This window comes from Ips typographus, linkage group LG2 (assembly GCF_016097725.1).
Source record: "Ips typographus isolate SLU linkage group LG2, UJ_Ityp_2.0, whole genome shotgun sequence".
NCBI classification, from domain to species: domain Eukaryota; kingdom Metazoa; phylum Arthropoda; class Insecta; order Coleoptera; family Curculionidae; genus Ips; species Ips typographus.
This window is the reverse complement of record NC_138423.1, coordinates 4,837,808-4,862,341: the sequence shown is the minus strand read 5'-3', so window position 1 is coordinate 4,862,341 and position 24,534 is coordinate 4,837,808. Positions and strand designations below refer to the sequence as shown.

General features: G+C 35.6%; 1 protein-coding gene and 2 long non-coding RNA genes across 4 annotated transcripts in view; 1 reads left to right on the top strand and 2 right to left on the bottom strand.

Annotated features, from left to right (window-relative positions):
- Positions 1 to 24,534, bottom strand: part of hyd (E3 ubiquitin-protein ligase hyd) — a 71,920-nt gene that overhangs the window by 36,492 nt on the left and 10,894 nt on the right. The window contains exons 8-27 of one of the 2 annotated variants that reach the window (XM_081974265.1): positions 24,142 to 24,410; positions 23,700 to 23,851; positions 21,325 to 21,483; positions 21,147 to 21,218; positions 20,823 to 20,939; positions 20,427 to 20,680; positions 19,983 to 20,252; positions 19,669 to 19,920; positions 19,357 to 19,585; positions 13,726 to 14,624; positions 12,117 to 12,277; positions 11,789 to 12,056; positions 11,578 to 11,728; positions 9,704 to 9,852; positions 9,484 to 9,616; positions 9,160 to 9,289; positions 5,146 to 5,393; positions 4,235 to 4,350; positions 2,533 to 2,779; positions 1,897 to 2,031 (exon numbers count right to left, since the gene is read on the bottom strand). In XM_081974265.1, coding sequence (XP_081830391.1) covers positions 1,897 to 2,031; positions 2,533 to 2,779; positions 4,235 to 4,350; positions 5,146 to 5,393; positions 9,160 to 9,289; positions 9,484 to 9,616; positions 9,704 to 9,852; positions 11,578 to 11,728; positions 11,789 to 12,056; positions 12,117 to 12,277; positions 13,726 to 14,624; positions 19,357 to 19,585; positions 19,669 to 19,920; positions 19,983 to 20,252; positions 20,427 to 20,680; positions 20,823 to 20,939; positions 21,147 to 21,218; positions 21,325 to 21,483; positions 23,700 to 23,851; positions 24,142 to 24,410 — 4,411 coding nt within the window. The remainder of the gene's footprint in view (positions 1 to 1,896; positions 2,032 to 2,532; positions 2,780 to 4,234; positions 4,351 to 5,145; positions 5,394 to 9,159; positions 9,290 to 9,483; positions 9,617 to 9,703; positions 9,853 to 11,577; positions 11,729 to 11,788; positions 12,057 to 12,116; positions 12,278 to 13,725; positions 14,625 to 19,356; positions 19,586 to 19,668; positions 19,921 to 19,982; positions 20,253 to 20,426; positions 20,681 to 20,822; positions 20,940 to 21,146; positions 21,219 to 21,324; positions 21,484 to 23,699; positions 23,852 to 24,141; positions 24,411 to 24,534) is intronic. The other variant, XM_081974267.1, reaches the window with a different exon arrangement.
- Positions 1 to 24,534, top strand: part of LOC145725487 (uncharacterized) — a 37,234-nt gene that overhangs the window by 11,478 nt on the left and 1,222 nt on the right. The window lies entirely within an intron of this gene.
- LOC145725564 (uncharacterized) lies at positions 23,198 to 23,638 on the bottom strand. The gene is made up of 2 exons (XR_014177350.1): positions 23,303 to 23,638; positions 23,198 to 23,263 (listed from the first exon to the last, which is right to left on the bottom strand). It is a non-coding gene; the product is annotated as an uncharacterized LOC145725564 (long non-coding RNA).

Sequence of the window (24,534 nt, the reverse complement as noted above, 5' to 3'; positions counted from 1 at the left end):
TGGCCCAAATCTTGCAATGGGTTCAGAAAGGTTGGCCAGATAAAAACAAGAAACTTTTACCCCAATTTTTACCATACTCTATGAGAAGAAACGAGATATCGTGCTACCGAGATTGTCTTTTATGGAGCACTAGGGTGATAATTCCACCAGGGGGGAGGAAAATGGTCCTAAAAGTTCTTCACTCTGCGCATCCAGGGATTGTGAAAATGAAGAGCCTCGCTCGTTCTTACGTGTGGTGGCCTAATTTAGATAAAGACATCGAGGAACTCGTGAGCACTTGCTCAGACTGTCAGGAAAACCGTAAAATGCCAAACAAAGCTCCAGTACATCCTTGGGAGTGGGCACGGGCACCTTGGTCGAGGATTCACTTAGATTTTGCCGGTCCAATGAATGGCATCTATTTCCTTATAGTGGTAGATGCATTCTCAAAGTGGCTCGATGTGAAACAAGTTCCAACTACATCGACGGCTGCTACTTTAAGGGTTCTGAGGGAACTTTTCGCCACGCATGGGCTGCCTGATGTGTGTGTCTCGGATAATGGAACAGCTTTCACGTCGGAGGAGTTTCAGAAGTTTCTGAAGGACAACGGCATACGTCAAGCACTAGTAGCACCATACCATCCAAGCAGTAATGGTCAGGCTGAAAGAATGGTCCAGAATGTAAAGGCGTCGCTCAGGAAGATGTCAGGTAAGGACGTCTCATTGAAATTGACACGATATTTATTGTCCCAGCATGTAACACCGCATTGTATGACTGGAACATCACCAGCGGAAATGCTTATGGGTAGAAAACTAAATACCCTATTGGACAGAGTTTACCCAGATTTCTCCAAGGAAATGATGGCAAAGCAAGAGAAACACCTGGAAAGAAAACCTACCCGGGTTTTCCAGGAAGAAGACACCGTCTATTCTCGCTCTTTCCTGCCTGGTCAAAAATGGATACCATCAACGATTGTCAGTCAATCCGGCCCAGTCAGTTACCGGGTTAAGACGCCAGAGGGTAAGATCATTAGAAGGCACACAGATCAATTACGTTCCAGGGCGGAAGAAGAGCAAGACCATTCTGATCAAGCAATTGAGCCTGATGATGAAGAGATTGCCGTACCAGCGCCGATTGCTGAACCTGAAGCCATGGTGACCGATACGTCAAACGAATTAAATGTGGAAGCAAGGTCAACCCAGGCGCGTTTACCAAGGTTGAGAGCACCTCCAAAGTACTTGGATGATTTTATATGTACATAATTCTATATTGTCCAGGGGGGAGGAGTGTTGTGTATTCATGGCAACACTGCGCGGGCAATTGTCACGCCACTCATATTAGTTAGTCGTTGTTAGGTTAGGAGAGTAGTGGATTGAATGTTACAATCGACCGCATGTTTTTTCTGGTGCAATAAACTAAGTTTGTTAACGTTGACCCCAGTGGTTTTATTCGTTCGTTCCCCGGGAACAATACATTACAAACTGTAAATAGCCGCAGAAACTCAAAAATCTGTCAGTAATTTTAATAAAATGTCAAAAATGTTGTTACCAAGCTGTAATTTATGTTGAAACGTAGTTTTTTTAACTCATCTTAAACTAGAGATAAAGACAAAAGATCTTTGAGTGTTAATAAACGAACTTCTTGATCAATGATATTCAAAATTAGTCATTTCGGAACGAATAATTTTTCACCTGCTTCACGTCACTTAAAATGGGTAACATTTTGACTAGACTGTCAATACTTTAATTTTTCGTCTATTTCAACATAAAATTATTTTAAAACCGCCTCTCTGTCTTAAAACTTAAACTATCTTATTACATGTATATGAAAAATTATAAACGTTGACAGAACTATTATTATTATAAACGCAGACCAGGGAAAAAAATTAAGATAAGAAAGAAAAGAGAATGTACTTACCATCACGATCTGCCCGGGATCTTCCGCTTTCAACGTTCGTAGTGAATCCTACAATCCGACTACCAACCGAACCTCCGGCGGTTCCAGTGATTGCATGTGCTCTACTAGATCTAACAACACCCGAACTGGAGCCTACTAAAAGTAGAAACCACGTTTAGTATAAAGAAAAACAACGTTTGCAAAATACCCGTAAAAATGAATTCTCAGTGACAAGTTAATCGACGAATACTAACATGATCATGAATGTGTTTACTGTGTGCACGGAAAACGCGTCATAATAATAATTGTCATAATAAAAGTGCGAAAAACAAGACTTTTGTGTCACATCATTTCCGTAAAAGACTTGAAAGATATCCGAGACAAGGCGGTTTACTGTAAGAGTTTTGCAAACTGGACAAATTCAGAGTAACACAAATTTCACAGTTTACAAAATTCTCGCAGTTTTTCTCCTTACCTTGGATACTCAATGCTAGTGTATGAGTTCTATTTAATCAAATTAACTGGGTATCAAACGATAATGGGTGTTCAGGACTTTCCTACCAACGTTTACACAAAAACAAACAACTGTTACGTAACAAATGACTAGTAAAAAAGTCCCGTACATCGCGTAATATTAAAAAAAATACACGGTTTAACCTAAATCAGCAAGCGAAGCTAAAAGGGAGCGATCAGGCACACGTCGATGCCCACCTCCTGATCCGCCCGACGTTGTGTGCTGCTGGGAACTGAGAACGCTCGAAGAGTTGCCTCCCAAACTGCTGCCGGCGCTCGTACTATCAAGAGAATTGGTCAAAGAAGCGCCAAACTTGAGCTGAGCTTCAGTAGCATCCATTACGGTCAATAACCAGTCCCATGTTGGTTTTAGGCGAAATTCTAAGTAGATCTGAAATTAAAACTGTCGCTAAAAACTTTCATAGGTCATAGTCTAAGTGATAACTATAAAATGTCAATACTCATTTTTGAAATTTATGAGTAAACTCCAGATTGAACCTATACCTACGACTGAAACTCTAACGTTGGTTAAACCATAGAGAAAGCCAGCAAATTAGTTCGATTCAATGGTAAAAAATGCTGGTGCACGATAGTGTTAGAGTTGTGCTGCAGTCAATTTGACTGTAGTGAAATACATCTACCAATTTGAATTAAATAACAAAAATCGCGATGAAATATGGCGTATTTGACCGGGAAAAATACCGGTTTGTTTGTATGAATTTTGCAGAAGAAAATAGCTATTACACTACGTAACAAAATTTGAGTCATGTTTGGTTCCATCAACAAAACGTTTATTTTTGGGTTCCAAATAGTGAGAAACGATCATTGAGAGCTCTCGGAAAATTGGCATAAACTCAGGAAATCGCACATTTTGAGTTTTTGACAAAATGTGCCCTATATTTTAGCAGTTTGCATAAATCCATGTTAAATAGAAAAGAATTGTTAGAGACCAATGGGCTTGGCTAGAATAATATCAAAAACTATAGTAAGTTTAGCTAAAAACATGGACTTACACGATTTTGGAATTTTTGCTGTAACAAAATTCGATGTTGTCAAAAATTTGCAATTTCCTTGTAGATTTTACGTTTGCTGAGTGTTATTCATTGAATCGATATAAATCGTATGTGCATGTTTTTAGCTGAATATACGTTTTAATTTTTGATATTCTAGGCAAGCCCATTGGTGTCAGACAATTTTTTCCTATTTACTATGAACCTTCCTCTACCCTTTAGTCCAAACCCGGTTAAAAAAATAAAATTAGTAAGTTATCTAGAAAGAACCATTACAGTGGGTAAAAAATGGACTAATTTAAGTAGGTTATGGGTTAGGCAATCTAACCAAAATTTTGGGTTAGCTTCTTTTAAGGACTTCTGACCCTCCTAGAACCTCACATTGGCCAAAACGCCGAAAATTTCTTCTCCTCGCGAAAATATAGCGCAAATTTTGGCAAAAACTTAAAAAGTGCAATTTTCCTAATTTTCTGAGCTTATTCCGATTTTCCGAGACAACCCAATGGCTCCTTCCCACTATTTAGGACCCAAGGAACCCAAAAAAAAAAACACTTTTAGTCGATGGGACCAAATTTTGTTAGGTAGTGTGATCTATGTAACCAGTTAACTTCAAAACTACCTTAGTAAGTTGCGCAAAGAACGTGAGTTACATAAAATTTTATCAATAAAAGTAACAAACCTGGCAAACAAATTGAAAATTTGATACTACTGGATGAATATGGATATTAGTAATAATTAAATTTTTTTATGACGTTATGTGATCAAAATGACCAAAAATTGTCCAATCAAATAAACATTCTGACTGGTCAAAGACACTTTACAAAAAGACAACTTACCTGTACGTTACAGATATCATCTTGTGACACTCCCATGAAGGAAGACGACGGAATTCCTGCACTAGAGTTGATCGACATTGCAGAAAGAAGATCGGCAATTTGCCGTATAACGATTCCTGCAAGAGGAATTTAATATCAAACGTAAGTTTGTTGATTAAAATTAAAAATACACTCAGTTGCTCTATTAGACACTTTAAGTGGCAGCAAAACCTTATACGTAATACGTTATTTCACCCCCTGCACATGCAAAATAAACGGATTTTAACGTATTGCAGTGTAACGTAACTTTACGTAACTATAACGTGTAATATAACATTCATGTAATTTTTCTAACAAAACGTGGAACAATCAGATTTCACATTGCGCTTTAGAATTACACAAGAGTTAGATTTATATTTGGCAAGGGAAGTGTATGGACAAAACCCACATGAAAACCTAAAGAGATGGGAAATCCATAAAGCTCTTTTCATATTAATATATTATTTTCATTATGCAAGTGCATAAGCAGCAAATCATCCAAGTCGTCTTCATCTTCCGAGTCGGAATCGAGAATGACAATTCCAAAAATGTCATCGATTACGCTGCATACATGTCATAACATACAAAGAAAAAATAAACATCAAAAATCAAAGAAAATTTAAGAGAAAACACGAGGTGGACAGATATCCTGGACTTATATGGTTCATTTGATATCTGAAACAGCGTATACCGTGTAAGGTAAAACTTACATATCTGCAAAATCCTTAAATACGTACATCTTGAGTATTACGTATTACGTCTTCCTGCCAAGTGTCTATTATCTCTCATAAAAAACTTTTAAACTTTACTGAACGTACTTAAACCGAGTACAGATTTTAAAACTTTGACTCAAAAGTTGCTTTTGATTTAATGAATAATGAACGACAACTTACCGAAAGCCCTTGCTAAACAACTTGCAGTAGTGGCCATGGTGATAGGTTCAGAACTAGCAGCAACGGTAGCGCTTCCCGTTGTCGACCGCCTGAGTGACGTTGGATCAATGAACACCAAATTAGATCCATTGGCTAGCCGGACTCCGGCCGATCGGCCCGCTTCCCGTGACCTGATAGCCCACTGCATATTTTGGGGCGCCAAGTTGGATCGTTGACCAGTGCCACCGGCTGCAGTGCTGTAACGGCTTCTTTTGTGAAAGGGAGAAGTCCAAAAAGAGAGAAATCAGAAAACACAGATATTTACAGTTCTACGAATGCATGCAGAAGCTTTCAACACAAATTAGTAATAAATTTGTGTATCTATAGAGTTTTTATATCCTTTATTTGACGGCTTCGAAATGGTTTTGTGCACAACAGAACAGAAAGTAACTAAGATAATTATGTTTAAATTTTAGTTTTTCTATAGTTTCTTTTAGAAAACTTCCCTACTAAACTAAGAACACTAAACAAAATATAAAAAATATACCTCATATCAGCACAATTGTTATCCCATACCTTTGCATTTCGCTAAAAACTTAAATTTCATTATTTTTGTGTATGAAAGGATTTGTAATTTTTTTATTTTAATGTTTCAGAGGCACTGAATAATAATTTGTTTTTTCTATGACTGAATAAAGTCCCTTAATGCAAACAATCTTTTCTTACAATATCACTTAAAGATTTCCAAAGAAATAAACTAGGGATATGTTTTTACCTCGAGACTTTGACATAGCTTGCGACTCTTCAATTTTAGAACTGATGTAACCTCTAACCTTTCTTCGTATCTATGAATATTTGAGCAGTTGCCGAAATTTGAACTAATGAAAATATTCTATATTCTCTGCTTGTACCTTATGACACATTTAACGAGTGTGTATGATAAAAAAAAACTGTCAATTTTTATGAGTGAGAAAGCCACAAGACAACTTCATAATATTGCAAATTTACGTATTAAACTCTTCAACGGCATTTTTTAAATATTTGTTAGAACAAAAAAATTACAAGATACCTAACCTAAAACCTTAAATTTTGGGCCACGGATCCCCATTTTTTATCTAAATTCCCGACAGAAAACTCCGCTAAACTAACCCAATCAAAAATGTAAATAAACGGTTGTCATTGTTTATGTTGTGTGTATGTAGAGGAATAACGAGCTCTGTTTGGTGCTATAAAAATTGTATACGTTTGTGCACTTAACCATAATTTCGTTCAAAATTGCCGTTATTTTTGATGGCTTAAAAACTCTCTATTGTCTTCTATAGGTAATTCCTAATTGGAATTACCTATAAAACAGTGCAAATTTTACAATTTGGTAGTTTTTATAAAAACTAATGCAACAAAAAAAAAACACCACACCATATCAGTTACCAGAATGGGATATTTAAAGCTTTATCAAAATGTAGTCAGAAAACCCAAATTCCCGGCTAGATAGGAAAAAACTAGTATATACATGTCTAGAGGTAGATTTTTGAGAAAAGATTAATGGCAAAAACCGTATGTCTTTCGTTTTCTCCAAAAATTACCTAACTTTATTATTTTAAATTAAAATGACAGTTGGCTATAACTTTCATAAATAGTTCATTTCATGTGGTTTACTACAATGAAAATATCTCTATAGATAATCTTAAAAATAACTGAGATATTACACTTTTTTGTTTTTATTCAAGTTGGCTTTGATTCTTTGTTGGTTTTCACATCAAAAGTAACGTTTATTTATTTCTTGTTTCTATGACACTTGAATGTTTAAAATTACTGCGTTTTTAACTTTAAAGTCAACGTTTCAATTTTTTTTCCTTTATTTTCCACTGTTAATTAAAAATTAGTTCTTTAGTTGTTAGTTACTTTAATATGTGTGGAAATACTAAAAAAGTAATTTGATATTGGGTCTATAACTGTTACTCATTTCAAGTTTACTTCATACTTTAGTTATTTGTAGGAATAACTATAGACATACTGACACCGTAGGAAATGTATACAAATAGACATTTTTTAAAGTTATATTTGATTATGGGTTCTATTTAAAATAAGAAAGTTATGTCAATTATTGAGAAAACGGAAGACAGTAGCAAAAAACTAAGCAAGCCACTGAAATCACATCGAAAAAGTGCCTAGTAAACATGTTTGTGTTTCACTTCGATATTTTAGTAAATAAAAAAGTTGTGAAGAGTTTTCAAAATCGGCGAAATTCGAAAACGCCCTCTAGCGCCGCAAACTGACAAAATATCGAAATACGGTTTTTGCCATTAATCTTTTTTCAAAAATCGAGCTTTAGACATCTATATACTAGTTTTTTCTTATCTAGCAAATGCAGGTTTCCTGTCAAAACACACTAAATCCGGACACCATGTACAGAGTGGACCATAAGTAATGGGACATAGAGCTACAGCATATTCCTGACATCAAAATAATACGATTTAGCTAAACTGTCCTATACCAAAAGTTAATATTAAGAAAGATACAGGGTGTGAAAATTGAAATTTTGTTCTTATTTATTATATCATCAAGGTCTTTTGATATAAATTTCTGAAAATTTGTATAAGACGGTTTTGCCAGCCGGTAGATACAATGCTTTCATCTGTTCTGCAGTAACTGATAGGGGGCGCTACCTGCAACTAATTCAGCTGCTTACAAACTACGAGTAGAACGTGTACTTGTTCTAAGTCTTCAAAATTGACCGTTTTTGAAATATCCGATATTTTGATATTGCATACAGCAACTTTCCAATTAGTATTTTTTTTATCAAAGTAAGTCTTTACTTTACCTTTGTAGAACACTTGTTGTCCAAATAAAACCTTTTTTTAATGCTAATACTTAATTTCCGGTGGTTTGTGGTGTAAGTTGTTTTACAAAATTCACTGAAAATACGTATGGATTTTTCATTTATTTTTTTCGGTCTAAAAGGTCTCCCAATCAGTTTTTTTAGGGTTTGTATGAATTACGTTAATGTACTTTACCATTTAACGGTATTAGCAATATTAGCATACAAAAATGTATGCAATCTCGAAAACGGTCAAATTTTAAGATCTAAAACTAGTATACTTTTTTATATAAAAAGCATATTAGAATCATAGTATGAAGTCGTAATGTCCGTTTCAGTGGCGTAGAAAAAAGATGGGGGTCTTTTTAAGCAGCTGGAAAGGTTGCAGATAGCGCCCCCTAATAGGTACTGCAAAATAATTTACCGTCTGTCAAAACTTTCTTATACAAATTTTCAGTTATTTATATGAAAAGAAACTTTCACACCCTATATCTACCAAAAAACTGAATTTCTTAATATTAACTTTCGGTATAGAACAATTTAGCTAAATCGTATTATTTTGATGTCAGGAATATGGTGTAGCTCTATGCCCCATTACTCAAAGTCCACCCTATAGATAATAAGTATGTTATAAGGTACTGATTCTTTGTTATTTACCAAGTCTAACATGTACCTCACAACTCCTAACTACACTGTTATTTAATTTAGTAACAAACACTTAAAAGCACCCTGTTTTGTTAATAGCAAGCAAGATTTTAATGCAATTTGGACTACTGACATTCGTAACATTAATGTTATCAATAAAATAGTAAACGTTTTATAAAAAAACTACTGTCATTTTCAAGATAAAACGCAAACTTCGAATAGTAACGCCCAAAATGACGCACACTGAGACTTAGTAAAGTGCTCATTAATTAAGGTAAATTTGAGATTCTAACGATAACTTTGACTGCGGGCGTAATTTCTTCCTTCTTTCCCTTGATGTGTAAATAACTATTTCCTGCAATGTCTTAACTAATTGTGTGACGCTAGGCCTTTTAAGTGTGACGTCACGATTCAACCAAACTAGTTACTTCAAATTGATGTTAGAGTTAATAAGCAAAATGTATGATCAGTAATTAAGGTAGAATGTTAAACATAACAACCACCTAAATGACAATACAAAAAACTGAAATGACTGTGAAAATACCCTTCCTGTAAATAAATAATGTTTTTACCTTCGTCTTTCCAGTTGATCTTCCGTGACGTATTCTTCGTTATCTGGTTCGTCCGTGCCCGCTTCACTCTCCTCTTCCTCTTGCTGGCTGGACTCGCCACTTTCATCTTCAGGGAATAATAGCAGACCTCCTAATAAGTTGCTTATAGTGCCAAAGATACTGGGCAGCAGGGTATTTGTTGACTTATTTCACAATTAAACTAACTTTTTTTAAATTAAATATCTGAACATTTCAAGAAATACCCTCCGTCACATTTGACTAACAAAGGCCGTAAAATTTGCTTTATGTCAGCTTATTGGCTTAATTAAAAAAAAAATAGTTTACCTGTATCACTACCAGCAGTAGCTCCAGTTTGAACGGATCTTTGCGCGCTGGCCGTATCTTGATTGCTCTGATTGTCATCACTGTCACTTTCAGTCTCTGCTAGTAAGTCAAGTTCAGGATCGGATTCTTCTCCCTAAATGATTATTAATAATAAATCCCTCAACGTAATAAATTAACTACGTTTGCAGATTTATGGCATAAATGACAGAAACTTTCATACTTGTAATCTGTTTTCTTGTTGGTCAGGCGGTGCCTCTTGATTTTCACTTTCCGCTAGCGAAGACGCCTGTCCTACCATACTAAGATCACGTTCAGTCTGGTTGTCTTCATGATCTGATGCCGCATCATCGTCATTATCCATAGCTATACCTAAAAATCACATTCACATTTGTTTATGAAGAAAATAGACACGATGACAATAGACTGACATGAACACTGTAAGTGGAGTTAAAACGCGAAGTAACTCGCTAGAAAATGTTAAATTATCAGCGTTTCAAATCAGGCAAATAATTGAAATCAAAAGACCACTGATAAGCGACGTAAAAATGAACAAGGCCAAATGTAAACAAACCAGTGACCACAAGATACACAATAAAGTTACAAAGCGGAGCTCCACCGTTAAAAATGGGAGATGAAAAAAAAAAAAAAAAAAAAACGATCTGAATTGAGCCCAGAACAGACAGGAACAGGCAAAAAAGCGACTAAAGACGTAGGAAAAATGGAAGAATGTGTTATCTTTGAGGAAAAAGTGTCTGAATTTTATGCCGCTTTGGGTATTGTTGCTGCCGTCGTAGAGCAAGGACAAGACAAACTTTTGCAAAATTCCATGAAAAGCGCACACCCATAAATATGTAAAATATTTACTTTGTTGGTCTTTTTCAAATTGAAAAAGAAAATGTACAAAAATTTTGAAATTGAACCTCAGAATCGCAACCAAGAAAAGATAACGCATGCGAAAATTACTAGCTCTGTTCCAAAAACAAACGTAAATCAAGAATCTACTTAAAGAGAGAAAGAATAGAAGAAGAAGTTAGAAAAACAAAATGAAAGGGAATGGACAACTCCAAAAACATCAAAAATATGCGAAACAATAATAAATGTTCAAAATGTCACAGATCCAAAAGAAGCCATGAAAAAGCTTCAACAAATGTAAAGTGGATAGGAGGAGCGTTTAAAAATGTAAAACAAACAAAAAGTGGAACAATAATTGTTAAAAGTCACAGTAAGGTCCAACAAAAACAACTACAGGCAGCAATACAAAAAATAGAAGATATCAATGCAAAAGAAAAACTAATAAATGATTGATTGAAAAAGGCTTTTCTGAAGAAGAATTTATAAAAGAACTGATTAGGCTAAATGACGAAGTTAAATCGGAGCTACCAACAAGTGTTCGGGATAAAATTAAAGTTGTCAGGAAAAAACAGTGCAGAAACCCCCCCAATAACGAAAATTGGATTTTGCAAGCCCCTCCCACCATTTCAAAGAGGTACGGTTTATTTTAACTTATTGACAGTTTTCGTGAAGGAATATTACAACTTAGCCATGTGCTTTCAATGTGCCGGGTTTGTTGCAAAGTATTGTTCACAAGTGAGTATACTGGATTAGTTCTACGATGTCCAAAATGAAACTGGAAGATACTAACCACTCTGCCAGAGATGTAAGAATTTCCCAAGTGTATCGGCGAAGACTTTTAAGGTACAAAAACAATATTCAGTAACAAAAGTAAGGAATTCAGTAATAAAAGTAAGGAATTTCAGTAACTAAACAAGGGAAAAACACATTATCTAAGACATTTTTTGAAAATATTAGCATTATACATCAAACACTCGAAGCGTAAATGTAAATTATCTGAAACACAGATTAACTATAACCAAAAAAAATCCATATTATGCCTGTTTAAAGACATTTAACAAAATGATTTAAAATTAGAAAAAAATGAGAAACTCTTTAAAAGAAATTTAAAGCCATAATGTATTAAGGATTATGTGTTATAAAATGACATTGGTTTCATGTATTTTTTTTGTAATCTGTTACAGGAAATGTATTGTGACCATAATTAGAAATAAAGAAGATTATTATTCTGATTAAACTTACTCTCTGAATCCACAATATTCAACAAATCTCTAGCGGTCTGCGATCTACGAATGGAGTCGCCAAAGAATGCAAAGGAATCAGTCGAATTTTGACCGCTCGGTCTCGAAGCACTCGGCGCTAGCGGATCAACTAAAAATAATTCTTCCGACCCCTGCAAATGTATTTCCTATAAAATTAAAGTCCCAATTGGGGTTAAAAATCTAAAACTAACGTTTAACACATCGCTAGGAGTAGTGGCTAATGAAAAAGGTGCTGTGGGACGGGCAACGCCTAGCCGAACCGGGGCAATAAGCGAATCGGCAGTTTCGCACAGTTCCTCAATAGCTAATTTACTTAAAGATTGGAACAGTCTCTTGCATCTCATAATAGGTTGGTTCTGATTGTTGAGGACACGACGCTTTGTCGAAGTCGGAGCCATTTCGATACTGAATATCACAAATATCCGCACAACTGATCGAACGAACCTCCTCGCAACAAATCTACGTTAAAAACAAACACATAGTTTCTTAATTCAGACGGTTAAAGAGGTTTCAGTTTACCTTGCTAGATCGCTTTGAATTTTGTCGGTGCTTTTCATTTCCTTGATAAGAGTTTCAGCTAAAATATCGGTAGACATTTGGCATTTAACTAGGAAACAATGGGTAAATTTGTCCAGTAATGTGGTGCCTGATTGTCCAGAAACGTATGGTTGGTCGTTCAACTACGAAGTGAATAGATAATAATTTATTAAAGCAATAATAAAGTTAATTAGGAAATGCAGAATTCACTGTAATGTACATAAGTAAACAATATTTCAGTTATATTATTATAATTCTACTCTAATCTCAACAAACATTTCGTATGTTTTCTCCATTTTTGTTCTCCAAGTATCAGTTATCCCATTTTGGGTTGATAAATTAATAACTTTTTATTGGTCACACTCCTTAACTTTAAGCTTGATTTTTGGCTATAATAGTTACTACTTTGGCTTACTTCAGACTGAGCCAATTAAAAAAAAAATCATGATAAGAACTAAGCAAAAAATAACAACAATGTTACTAATTACTAAAATTAAAACTTAATAATTTTAATTAAAAGTAGCTCCAAACACTACTTCAATTTCTGTAAAAACTCAGATTTACATCTGAAACAATTCTTTTCTAACTATAGTATCTAAAAAGGGACAAGTTGACAGGCAGTTTTTTGAAATGAAAGCTTAAGAATGGGTCACTCTGTAGATTGAAACACAAACATTATCACGTGATTGGTTTGACAATATTTAAATTCCTTTCTTATAATTTCTAATTTCATTCTTGTCAATATGTTCAAATTTGTCACAGTCGGAAAAATCACAATTTAACAAAAATTTTCTCTGAGTGACAGCTTAATATTTGTCTGGGCATGGAATTAGATTACTATTTTTTTTTTCAAACCTCTTATAACATCAATTTTAATGACAATTTTGTAAAAGTATAAGTTTACTTTAGTAACTTCTATACAATATTCCCCAGATAGTTTAAACTTTAAACTAGATGTAAATCAAAACTAGGGAGGTTTCTGGTTTGTTGCAAATTAGTGCATTTTCTTAAATAGGTATATAGATAAACTGTTTGTAAATAAAATATTGCATTTGATTCAGAAGTTACATTCTAACGGCCGTATGACACGATCAGTCATTATGAAGCTTTAAGTTCAGAGTGTGATTTTCTTTTTAGTGCATGCTATCCAACATTCAAAATGCCTGATGGTGCATAGGGGCATAAGTGACTCGTATGAATTAAAATAACTCGTCATTTAAACTCTCAAACATTGTTACATAGAAAGACTTCTAATAATATAAATAATAGTATTATTTACATTGAAATATGCAAATAATACACAGATCATCAACAGTTAGTTAGAAATATAGCAAAAACAAAAACCAGTTGCAGTTGTGTTCAATTTCTTCAACCCACGATGTCACGAAGAATGTATTCTAAAGTGGAGTAGAAAAATAGTTTGTTTTTAATTTTGTTGTTCAAACTGTCTAGTGAATTTTACATCTTTAAAATATAATTTGAAGTTTTAGTGAACTGCTTTTTTTCGTACTATCACAACTTAACCAAAATTGTATACACTAACAACCACATGAAACAACAATTCTTAAACTTTGTCAAACGGTCCACTTACCTGTAAATCAGTAGGATCCCTAATTCCAGACATAATCATGCTCTTGACAGCTTTCCAATTGGATAGCATGCACTCTAAAGCTCTGCGGCTGAAACGAGGCGGTTCTAAATCGTGCTCCGGCATATCAGATTCAATATCCGATGACGGCGTTTTATTACGCGAATTAGTTCGAGGTCGCGATTTGCTAAACTGTCTCTGTTCTTGACTCTGTCTACCAACGGTCTGTACCAAAAACAACAGAATACTCTCGCCCCGCGAATTCGGCAGGCAAACCAAATTTGTGTCTTTCACCAACCAGCTCAATAAGTCGTACCTTACTGACTGGTTGCCCATTATCAAAGCTTTGCATTTACATTTTTCCCAGCAGTCACAATAAGCGGTTGGCGAGGTTCTCTTAAGTTTGCAATCGTGTCCTTTGTGACACACTCGAGCACATTCGGTGCAACAGCACAATGTGCCAGTTAATCCGCATGTCCTGCATTCGAAAATGTCCTGATTGATGTGTTCAGCTCCGGTCCATGTAAAACTGCACGTGTCATTGCAGCATATCACGTGAAGCGGCGAATGGTCGGGATTAGAACCTTTCGGAAAAATCATTTCTTCGCGTTCGTGTGGCGTTCCAAGTTTCAAGATTCGTTCAAAAATTTCTAGAGCGGCCGGATAGCTGCGAGAGGACACGGCTAACATGAAAGGCGTCTGGCCTTGAGCATCTTTCGAGCATAGAAGCTCTATTAGATGGTTTTCGATTGTGCTAGATTCGTAAAGTAGGGCGTGCAGTATTTGCATTGCGTTTGATCGTCGTTCTGACGGATCAACAATGTTATTTGATAAGTTGTGAGTGTGACTGTTGCCTTTATTTGCGGCGCTACTTCCTAGGCTCATTATACTATCTTCATCTCCTGAAAAAAAAAAAATTGAGGACTACTAACATACGTTTTAAACAAAGCTGGAAACGTGAAATACTTCTTCTTTCTTCTGTAAATACATCTAGTTAATAAGAACCTCTCAACAAAAAGAAGGTTTGCAACCCTGTGACATGAAAATTGATTTCTAAAGAAGAATTCCATTTCCAATCTAATCCAATCCCTGATGATGAGTTTTTTATGTCCTCAACAACGTTAGGAAAACATTAATTTGTAAAATTTCAAAATGAGATGTAAATAAACTTGTTTATTTTCTGACGTGTTTTGACGTCAATTTTACAGAGAAGGTTTTGTGAAAGTGTCACTCCTAACTTCTACTTTGAGCTGCGTATAAGGCACAATAATAAGGCAACAAAAAAAATTAGGAACGCTTATAAGCCGCTCTATAAGGAACTGTATTGTGAACATGGATTCGCAGGTATGGTCCATTTTTTTCCCGTGGCGGTCACGTCATCATTTGCCTTTCTTGTCTATTACATGCGTTCGGCCGCCATGGTTGGCAAAAAGTAAATAAAGATATCAGGAAAGATATAAGACACTACAATACGCAACAAACACAGCAAACCATACAAGAAAACAAAAGCCTTAAGGTTCTTAGGAGAAAATTAGCTATTAGTAAAAACGAAATAACAAAACTGAAAAATAGCGAAGGAAACATAACATCTAATAATAATAATAATAATAATAATAATAATAATAAAGCCGTTTATTTCCAACAGGCCGAGGCCCACTTACAGGAAATTGAAAAATAGTATACGAACACAAACTTAAATAATTAATAACTAAATACTAATAACTAAAAAAAAAAAAGACGAACAAGAATGAAGTTACACAATACAATCAGAAAAAGGTAGAGGGAGGTAGGTACAAAGGATATGTGCTTGTGGACAACAGGATTTAGGGGGGAAAGCCGGAGAACGAGCGAAACCTGTGCAACAAGGACGAGAGACTGTCGCAAAAGATATCTGATTCAGCCGCTACACGGTTATAGTTGTAACAGGCTTTGTGTATAGGGTCTTGGAATAGGATGTTGGACCTCGCAAATGCCAATGAAAAAGTTGGTTGATGCCTAACCGCCGTACGAGGAATATTAAACGAAACCCGCTCTAACAAGTACGGGCAGTCTATTTTAGAGTTGGTAAGTTTATAAAGAAACGAGAGTGACTGCAACTCCCGACGTACAGCCAGAGGAAGTTCTGAAAACCTAAGAAGAATACGGTTATGCTCCAACCCCCTTTCTGGGTATACATTATCCTCTCTAAACATCAAGTATTTCAGGAATCTTCTTTGCACGGACTCAAGAGTTTGAATGTGGGAGTTGTATATAGGGGACCACACTATTGAACCGTAATCGAATTTTGATCTTACATAGGAGTTATACAGCACTTTGATAGTATCCTGGTTAGCAAAATGTTTGCAGTTTCTCAAAACAAAGCCCAGAGTTTTAGAGGCGCTGGCAGACACCTGTTCGATGTGAGGAATAAAAGAGAATTTGGCATCGAAAACCACTCCCAGGTCTTTTATAGTGGATAGTCTGTCAAGGGTGGATTCGCACAATGTATAATTAAATTACATCTAACAGATCCGAGTTACTACAAATAGTAGAGGAATTTTACAGAGAACTGTATAAGGGCACGGCAGACATTCATTCCGATCAACCCAAAAATATGGGGTCCAAAACCAAGGTTCCGTAGAAATTCCCGAAATTGATGGTGAGCAGATTCAAAAAGCACTAACACAAATGAAGAACAATAGATCAGCAGGAACAGATTCTATAACGATAGAAGCAATTAAAATGGAAGGTATCATTCTTATCAAAGAACTTTTTAACCTTTGCCTAACAAAAACCACCATACCAGGGGATTGGAACAACGTTTTGATGATACTGCTTCATAAAAAAAGGAGATCCTACAGACATAGCCAACTATCGTCCCATCAGCTTACTCTCTCACTTACACAAGCTTTTCACAAAAATAATAACCGACTAGAAAAAAAGCTTGATTTTTACCAATCAGTGGAACAGGCAGGATTTCGCGCAGGACTGGAACTACAGATCATCTATTGGCCTTAAAAACTCTTTTTTATTACCCTCCTCGAATACGCGTTCAAACAGCTGGAATGGGAACAAAGAGGCATAAACATCGACGGTAATAGATTAAACAACTTGCGTTTTGCCGACCACATCGTGCTGATCGCTGACGATATACAAGAAGCCCAAGAAATGCTGACAGAACCAGCAAATTCCACCACAAAAGTAGGACTACAAATAAACACACAAAAGACAAAGATAATGACCAACCTAGTTCTCGGAGAAACTCTAACATTGGGAAGTCCCAACATCGACGAAGTAAGAGAATATTAGATATCTAGGCCATGACATAAAAATACACAGAGACAACCAAACGCAGGAGCTACAAAGACGAGTGGGGCTTGGATGGTAAACTGAACGGAGTATTCAAGAGCGATATTCCGATCTGTTGTTTAAAGCGTAAAGTGTTTAATCAATGTGTGCTTCCTGTCATGACTTACGGAGCAGAGACACTCACGCTAACAAGAGCAAGTGCAGAAAAACTTAGAATAGCTCAACGTAAAATGGAGCGCTCTATGCTGGGAAAAATCAGATCGTGTTCGGAAGATAGATGTCTGCAAAAGAACGAAAGTGGAAGACATAATAACAAGAATTGTTAAACTGAAGTGGTAGTATGTAGCTTACGCACTGATGATAGGTGGAGGAGGAGATTATTAGACTGGCGACCGCGAAATGACAAACGAAGTGCAGGAAGACCTCCCACAAGATGGCGAGATGACATAATTTTACAATATTTTAACGAGTATTTCGATTTAACTGCGATACTACGTGTGAGACTAGACTAGATAATGTGTGTGTGTTTGGGTAGTCAGTTTTGAAAATGCCACTTTCTTAATACACTTTACAACAATCAAGGGGCCCAGCGAAACATTCTGAAGGAACTAGAGTTTGTGGAACAGAAAAGGATGCCTTTTCTAATAGAAAACACTCACAATGAAACAGCCCATATAGGTATTTACTTACTCCCAAGAAGAGTTTTTACAAGAACACTACAAAAACCAAGTTTATTCAAGCCAGTGGTTCTTGAAGAAACATGAATATAGAGTAAAGGTGTATTTAGAAGAAGCTGACAAGGTGATTTACCTAATATTATAAAAAGGACTCTGGTAGAGGTATTAATGAGCTGCTAATACTAAATAGCTTATGTTTCAGGTACTTTTATTTGCCTAATCTGGAGTTTGCTTATCATGGTTTGAAAGGGTCCAAATTTAAAAAGCCCCATTATCAATTGCTCTAAAAGACTCTGAACAAAAGGTGTTTGAAGCTATGGTTATAATGGTGTTGACCAAATCCATATGCAGAGTGTTGAAAAAACAAATTTCTAGTAAGTTTCAGGTAATATTAGAAAGCTATAAGTAACTTAATATGTAAATTTGATCAAATTATTTTGCAGAATTAGCCCGTATAAATTTTCCCATATTCTCTCTGACTATAAGGCTAGAAACAGATGGTGCTACTGTTAAATACTTTTACATCAGATAGTAGGTTAAATTACTATATTTAATTGTACTATTTACACAATATGAAATATACCAATAAAATCGTTCAAAAAAGAAGTACACTGTAGTATTTTTTCCATCAGTATAGTTTTCTTCATAAACAATCATAAAAATAGATAATTTATTTGAGGTACCCACCTGCTCTTACAGTAAATTGAACTGAAACTGGAAAAACATGTTAAATAAATCACACAACAAAACCAAAATGTATTTGACGCTGGATAAATTTACAAGAAAATAAATAAGCAACCTAAATCACAAAACCAAGAAGCAAGTTCTTAAAACACCAACAATTCTGATATAAGTTAAAACACTGCTTTACAATCATCACAAAACTGCAAGGATTTAATAGTCTCCAGGATACACACATTGCCTTTCCTTTCTTGCAAATTTTATGAAATAATTCTTGAAACGTTTAATTGAATGTGGTTGTTGTCCCAAGCCAAAGTTTGCTTGGAACTTTCCGCCTTTGTTTACCACTAAGTGTTGCAAGTTTTCCAGTTTGGTGAAGAAAAATCTTTAATTTTACGAAAATCTCGGAATAACAACACTAATTAATAAACTTAAACAACCGTAAATTAAGTTTTTATTTCTTATGTTTGTAGTTCTTGCTGTTTTTGAACTTTTTAATATTTCTCAACTCACTGTCAGTTGAGACTGTGTCCTGTGTTGCCACATCTTCCATGAGCAGATGTGAACCTGGTGTCTTGTTTGTTGCAGTAATAAACGAACCGATTAATTTATTGGATTTCGAAAACAAAAAGTATTTATTGCATGCAAAACATGTGAGATTCTTAGAATGCTGTTTTTCAAAACAATAATGTTTTTTCATTTCATTTATAACTACTTAATTAGAGATACATATTTTGAGGTTTAAAGGAGGAATTTGTCAATACGGCAACGTCCAAACAGGTGATTAAAAAAATGGTAGCCTAGTTTGTAATAAACGACGGGCGTAAAATTCAATATGGCGGAGCACCTGATGACTTAACCGCTACGGAAAAAAATAAACCATATCACTTACATTCTTTTGGAAACCGCCGCATATTTTTTTCGTACACGAACTGGGTTATTTAGAAACCAGCAATTTTAGAAAACTTTAATCAAAATTTTCACTTACCAGAAGCAACATCAAAACTTTCAGGGGGCCAACTCTGCGTAGGAATGGGATCTTCATGAATGTATCTAATTGGATCTTCCTGAATCGTATCACTATCTTTATTCGAGGTGGGTGTACACATGTTCACGACGGCGTGCAAAATATTTCGATTTCCGTCGCATCTCTCGCTCAAAATGGAGGGTCGCGTAAGGGTGTTTATTTTATTATCTTGATCCAACTGAGCCAACACCTTTAAGAGAAGTAAATTAAATTAGTTCCGGGCTAAACGAACCAAACGCTAGAATTTAATCAATTTGAATAGATAGTATTTACCTGTCTAACGCCATCAATGTCGCATCGCAGTATTTTAGGCATCAACAGTTGCTGCTCTAAAGCGAAAACGACAAGAGCGACTTGGTTTTTCATATTGAGACTTGTACTGGGCACGGAAATTGTACTGGCAGCCACACACTTAACCGGTGGCAAATCTAAGAATTGCGGATCACGAATCGCGTCAGCGCAATCTTTCGCCAACGGATAAATTGTGTTGTTCCCGTCGCGCAAAATTAGAACGGATTCGTTACTCTGTAATGTTAAAAACGCACAGTTTAATCTAGATGCGCAACTTTTTAATAGTCAACACTTACTTCTCCAGCACAAGTGAGATTAATCAAAGACGGATAGAGACCCATAAATGCGGCAGTGTCGCTAGGGAACGGATTATCTGTCTCCACTCTACCGGTGCTTATATTGAAAATACAGTAGCTGAGTTTTGAACCGTTGCGGACGATAGCATGAATGCCTTGACCATCTACAGCGACAGTCAAAATTTGACCTACGCTTTCCGAAACTTGGATTCTCCTAGGAGTTCTTTGGAAACAGTCTGGTACTCTTGATGTTGAACTTGATTTAATAACCTGATAGGGAAAGCAAAAATAGCACAAGTTGATTAAAAAAAATTCTACAACTCTTGTGCTAAAAATGTGAGAAAAACTGCAAACCAGAAAGATCGAGATAATACGCCCAAAAAGTGAAAGTGTTTGCTTTCATATGTGTTAAAAGTTTCATTTTATTTACTACTCATATTTTACCTGAAGATCTTCCTTTCTCATTAAACGACAGTCTTGGAAAATATCGTCCAAGTCTTTTGAGGATTCTTTTTCTCGCGAATGCGAAGCAGGAAAACGAACGGCCGCGTAAGCGCCGTCCACTTTAAGAACTCTTCCGGTAGGAATATTGCGCATATCCTCTACAAATATTACGTCACGCAAATGCCAATCTTCCTCATCCTTGCGAGTGTCCAAATTGATGTCAGACACGCTGACCACCAGTTTTTTTTGCCGCTCTACAATAGATAAAAACGCAAATAGTACTATTCCAAAAATCCACAAAAATTGACTATTTAAATCAAATATAAAACATAGAAAACTTTAGAGAGACTTTTTTTTTAAGTAACCCAAAATGAACCAAAATTTTTAATTACTTACTATGGCTGGTACTGCCGGTGTCGCTGCAGGTACTGGAAGCGGGAGAAGGAGGCGGCGGCATGTCCAACCTGTCTGTGTTTTCTTTTGTGTTTGAAGGTTTAGAACTAGAGTTTGGAGCTGAAACAAAAATAACTAGTTTGAGCTACAACTTACTATAGGTTGAGAGTGTTAAATAAAGTTTGCGCAAGTAAATAGAAACACTCACTGGTTTCCCAAACTGATCAATTAATTACGTCAATAATTTTTTTCATTCTGTCTGAGAGGAAATCAGTGATCATTTATAATAACTTCAAACAACAAAAATAATTATTATCAACGACTTACGTTCAACAAGGCCGTCCTCGCTCCGTTTGTTGGACGACCCTTTCTTAAATGCATCTAAAAATGCACATTGTACTTAAAACCAAAAGAATATCAGATATTAATCAAATGCTGGTTAAATAAAATAAACCCCTTTCAAAGGAATTGTTATTAAAAAATTGTTATAAAGAGCACAACTTACACAAGCTCGATCCGCTCGATCCAGGTCGGTCATCTTTAGGTTTTTCTGGTGGGTTCGGCACCTGAACGTTCATAATTTTAAAAGTGCACGTATCGCTCAAAGTCCAAGCGGCGTTTTGTAACTGTCCCATCTTTGGTACTCCCGCGGATACAGTAAAACCTTTAAATCATCGTCCGTAAAACTTACAAATTGCACAAAATTCTCATATAGTCTGTGCAGTAACTTCTGACTGTTGCACTACAACCACCAACCAAAAACATATGTCGGTGATTAAATGTAATATGGATTGATTGCCAAAATGATTATAGTTTTAGGTTTATATAAATTAGATATTATATGAGCACTCAATCAATGTTTACATACCGAAAATTAAACAATTCTTAGAAGATGTAAAACACTGCAAAGGTGTCTGGCAATTTTAAACAATTTTTATACAAGGTTTAGAACACTTGTAGAAGCTTCTGCCACTTTTTAGAAGGTTGTCAGTAGCATTTACAAGCCATTGGCACATCAAAATAGTCCTAGAGGCCTCTGACAATTTAAAACAATTCCAGGAAAGTTTAAGACAGTTGTATAGAGCTGTGGCACTTTTTAGGAAGGTTGTCAATAGCATTTAGAGGGGTTTGGCACATTGAAAACGGTCCTAGAGGCCTCTGACAATTTAAAACAGTTCTGAGAAAGTTTAAGACAGTTATGGAGGGCTTTGGAGTAGTTCAGAAAGTTTTAGAATTTATAGAAGGCTCTGGAACTTTTCAGAAGATTTGCGATAGCATTTAGAGGTCTATGGAACTTTCAAAATGGTCCTGGAGGCATCTGACAATTTAAAACAAATCTGGGAAGCTTTTAGACACTTGTAAAGGTCTCTACTCATTTAAAACAGTTCTAATAATAGTTTATACAGTTGTAGAGGGCTCTGGACCGTTTTAGAAGGTTCTTAATAGCATTTAGAAGCGTTTGGCACATTCAAAACGGTCCTAGAGGCCTCTGACAATTTAAAACCGTTCTGGGAAAGTTTAAGACAGTTGTAGTAGCTTTACAAGATTTTCAATATCATTTAGAGGTCTATGAAAGTTTCAAAATAATTCTAGAGACCTTTGGCACTTTTTAGAAGAAACACAATAGCATTTAGAGGTCTTGAGCACATTCCAAACGAACCTAGAGGCCTCTGACAATTTAAAACAAATCTGGGAAGGTTTTAGACCCTTGTGCAGTTCTGGTACTTTTTAGAAGAAACTAAGAAGGTTCGAAAAGAAAAAAAAAGGTTCTCAATAGCATTTAGAGGTCTATGGAACTATTAAATTGACCCAGAGACTTCTGGCAATTTAAAACAGTTCTGGGAAAGCTTAAGACAGTTATGGAGGGCTCTGGAGCTTTTCAGAAAGTTTTCAGTAGCATTTAGAAGTCTTTGGCACATTCAAAATGGTACTAGAGGCATCTGACACTTTAAAACAGTTTTAATAATAATTTCTACATTTCTAGAGGGCTGTGGAACTTTCAGAAGATTCGCGATCGCATTTAGAATTCTATGGAACTTTCAAAATGGTCCTAGAGGCATCTGATAATTTCAAACAATTCTGGGAAAGTTTAAGACAGCTGTAGAGGGCTCTGAAACTTTTTAGAAGATTCTCATTAGCATTTAGAAGGATTGGGCGAATTCAAAACAAGTCTGGGAAAGTTTAAGACATTTGTAAAGGGCTCTGAAACTTGTCAGTAGCATTTAGAGGTCTTTGGCACATTCAAAACGACTCGAGCTGTTTAAAGACGTGAAAAAACGTCAAAATAATATTACATTATTTGAACCGTCAAACTGACACTAGCTGGTAGTATGATGTTATATAACCCACATTTTTATTCGGGGGTAATATCCCTAGTGTATTTAATTTTTCCGGAAAAATTTGGAAAAACCTCGTCTTCGACTCGGATGATTTTTAAAACCACTCTCGCTCATGCTATTTGTTAAAACAAATTACTTAGAGACGAATATTCCAATTTTTCCACAGGAAAAATTAGATGCATGAGGGATATTTGGTAAGATTATTTCCTGAGTTAAATAAACATTTTATTTTAATTAAAACAATAAGAACAATAACTTTCAAGCTAGAAAGGGTAACACTATTCTTTATGTTGCTGTGAGGAGTGTGCAATTTTTTTGAATTTTTTTCCGGAAAAACTGCTGACAGCTAAGTTGACAGTTGTTAAGTGATTTTTCCACTTAAAATTTACACATTTCTTATACTAATTCTTGATAGCGATTGGTCAAAATTGATAGGAAGGAAATAATCGATCTAATAAAAATGAGATAAGGGACGTGACGCAAAAGTCAGAAGGCACTGAACAGAGTATAAGTAAAGTAAACAGAAAACTGCAATGCTTACCAACTGCGCCTGGTTGGTACATTGGACTATTCTTCATGCAAACTTGAGAACCAGCCACGATGTCGGACTGACTTGAAGACGGGCGTTGTTTGCGGCACTTAGTTCTGTACTTTTCCCACAAACGTTTGCGTTGTGCAAACGGTAATACTCCCCTGAAAAAAAATTGAATGTTCTGTAAATAAATCATGTTTCCAATGGTTTTACAGATAAAAACTCATCAAATATGTAGTTTTACAATAAAAAAAATTAAAATAAAAAATACTGTTACATTTCTCTACAGTCTTTAAGGTTTTAGAGAATTTAATGGGCAATCGAATACCATTTTAACACTAAACTTTTGCTTCGTTCTTGAGTAATATACGAAAAACCAAAAAAGTGTGGTATTTTTTTAAATTGACAAATTTGGCTAGAAACTTGATAGAAAATAAAAATAAAAACTTACCACCAATACAAAGCGCCACTTTCCAATTTAGCAACCGTGTAAAGCGGACAGGTAAACAACGCTGCAATTCGGTCATTTTGAAATTCACCGTAAGCCTGGGCAGAGTGTTCCAACTTATTCGCAGCAGGGGCAAGCAGTTCGTCAAGCCACGTTGCCACTTTTCCCGACTCTGTAGCCACGGAACAACGTGTAGAACACGCCGACAAATGAACGATTTTCTCGCTCGTCAAATTTAACGGGATTGTTTTCGGGTGATGTATGTTAGGGTTCTGTAACAGATTTTTAGTTTTATTATTGGTCGTTTAAGTAACACATCATTCAATAAGTCCCGGGACTAACCCACAGGTGGCACTACAAATCGCATTTTTATATTTTTCCCTTGAAGTACCATCT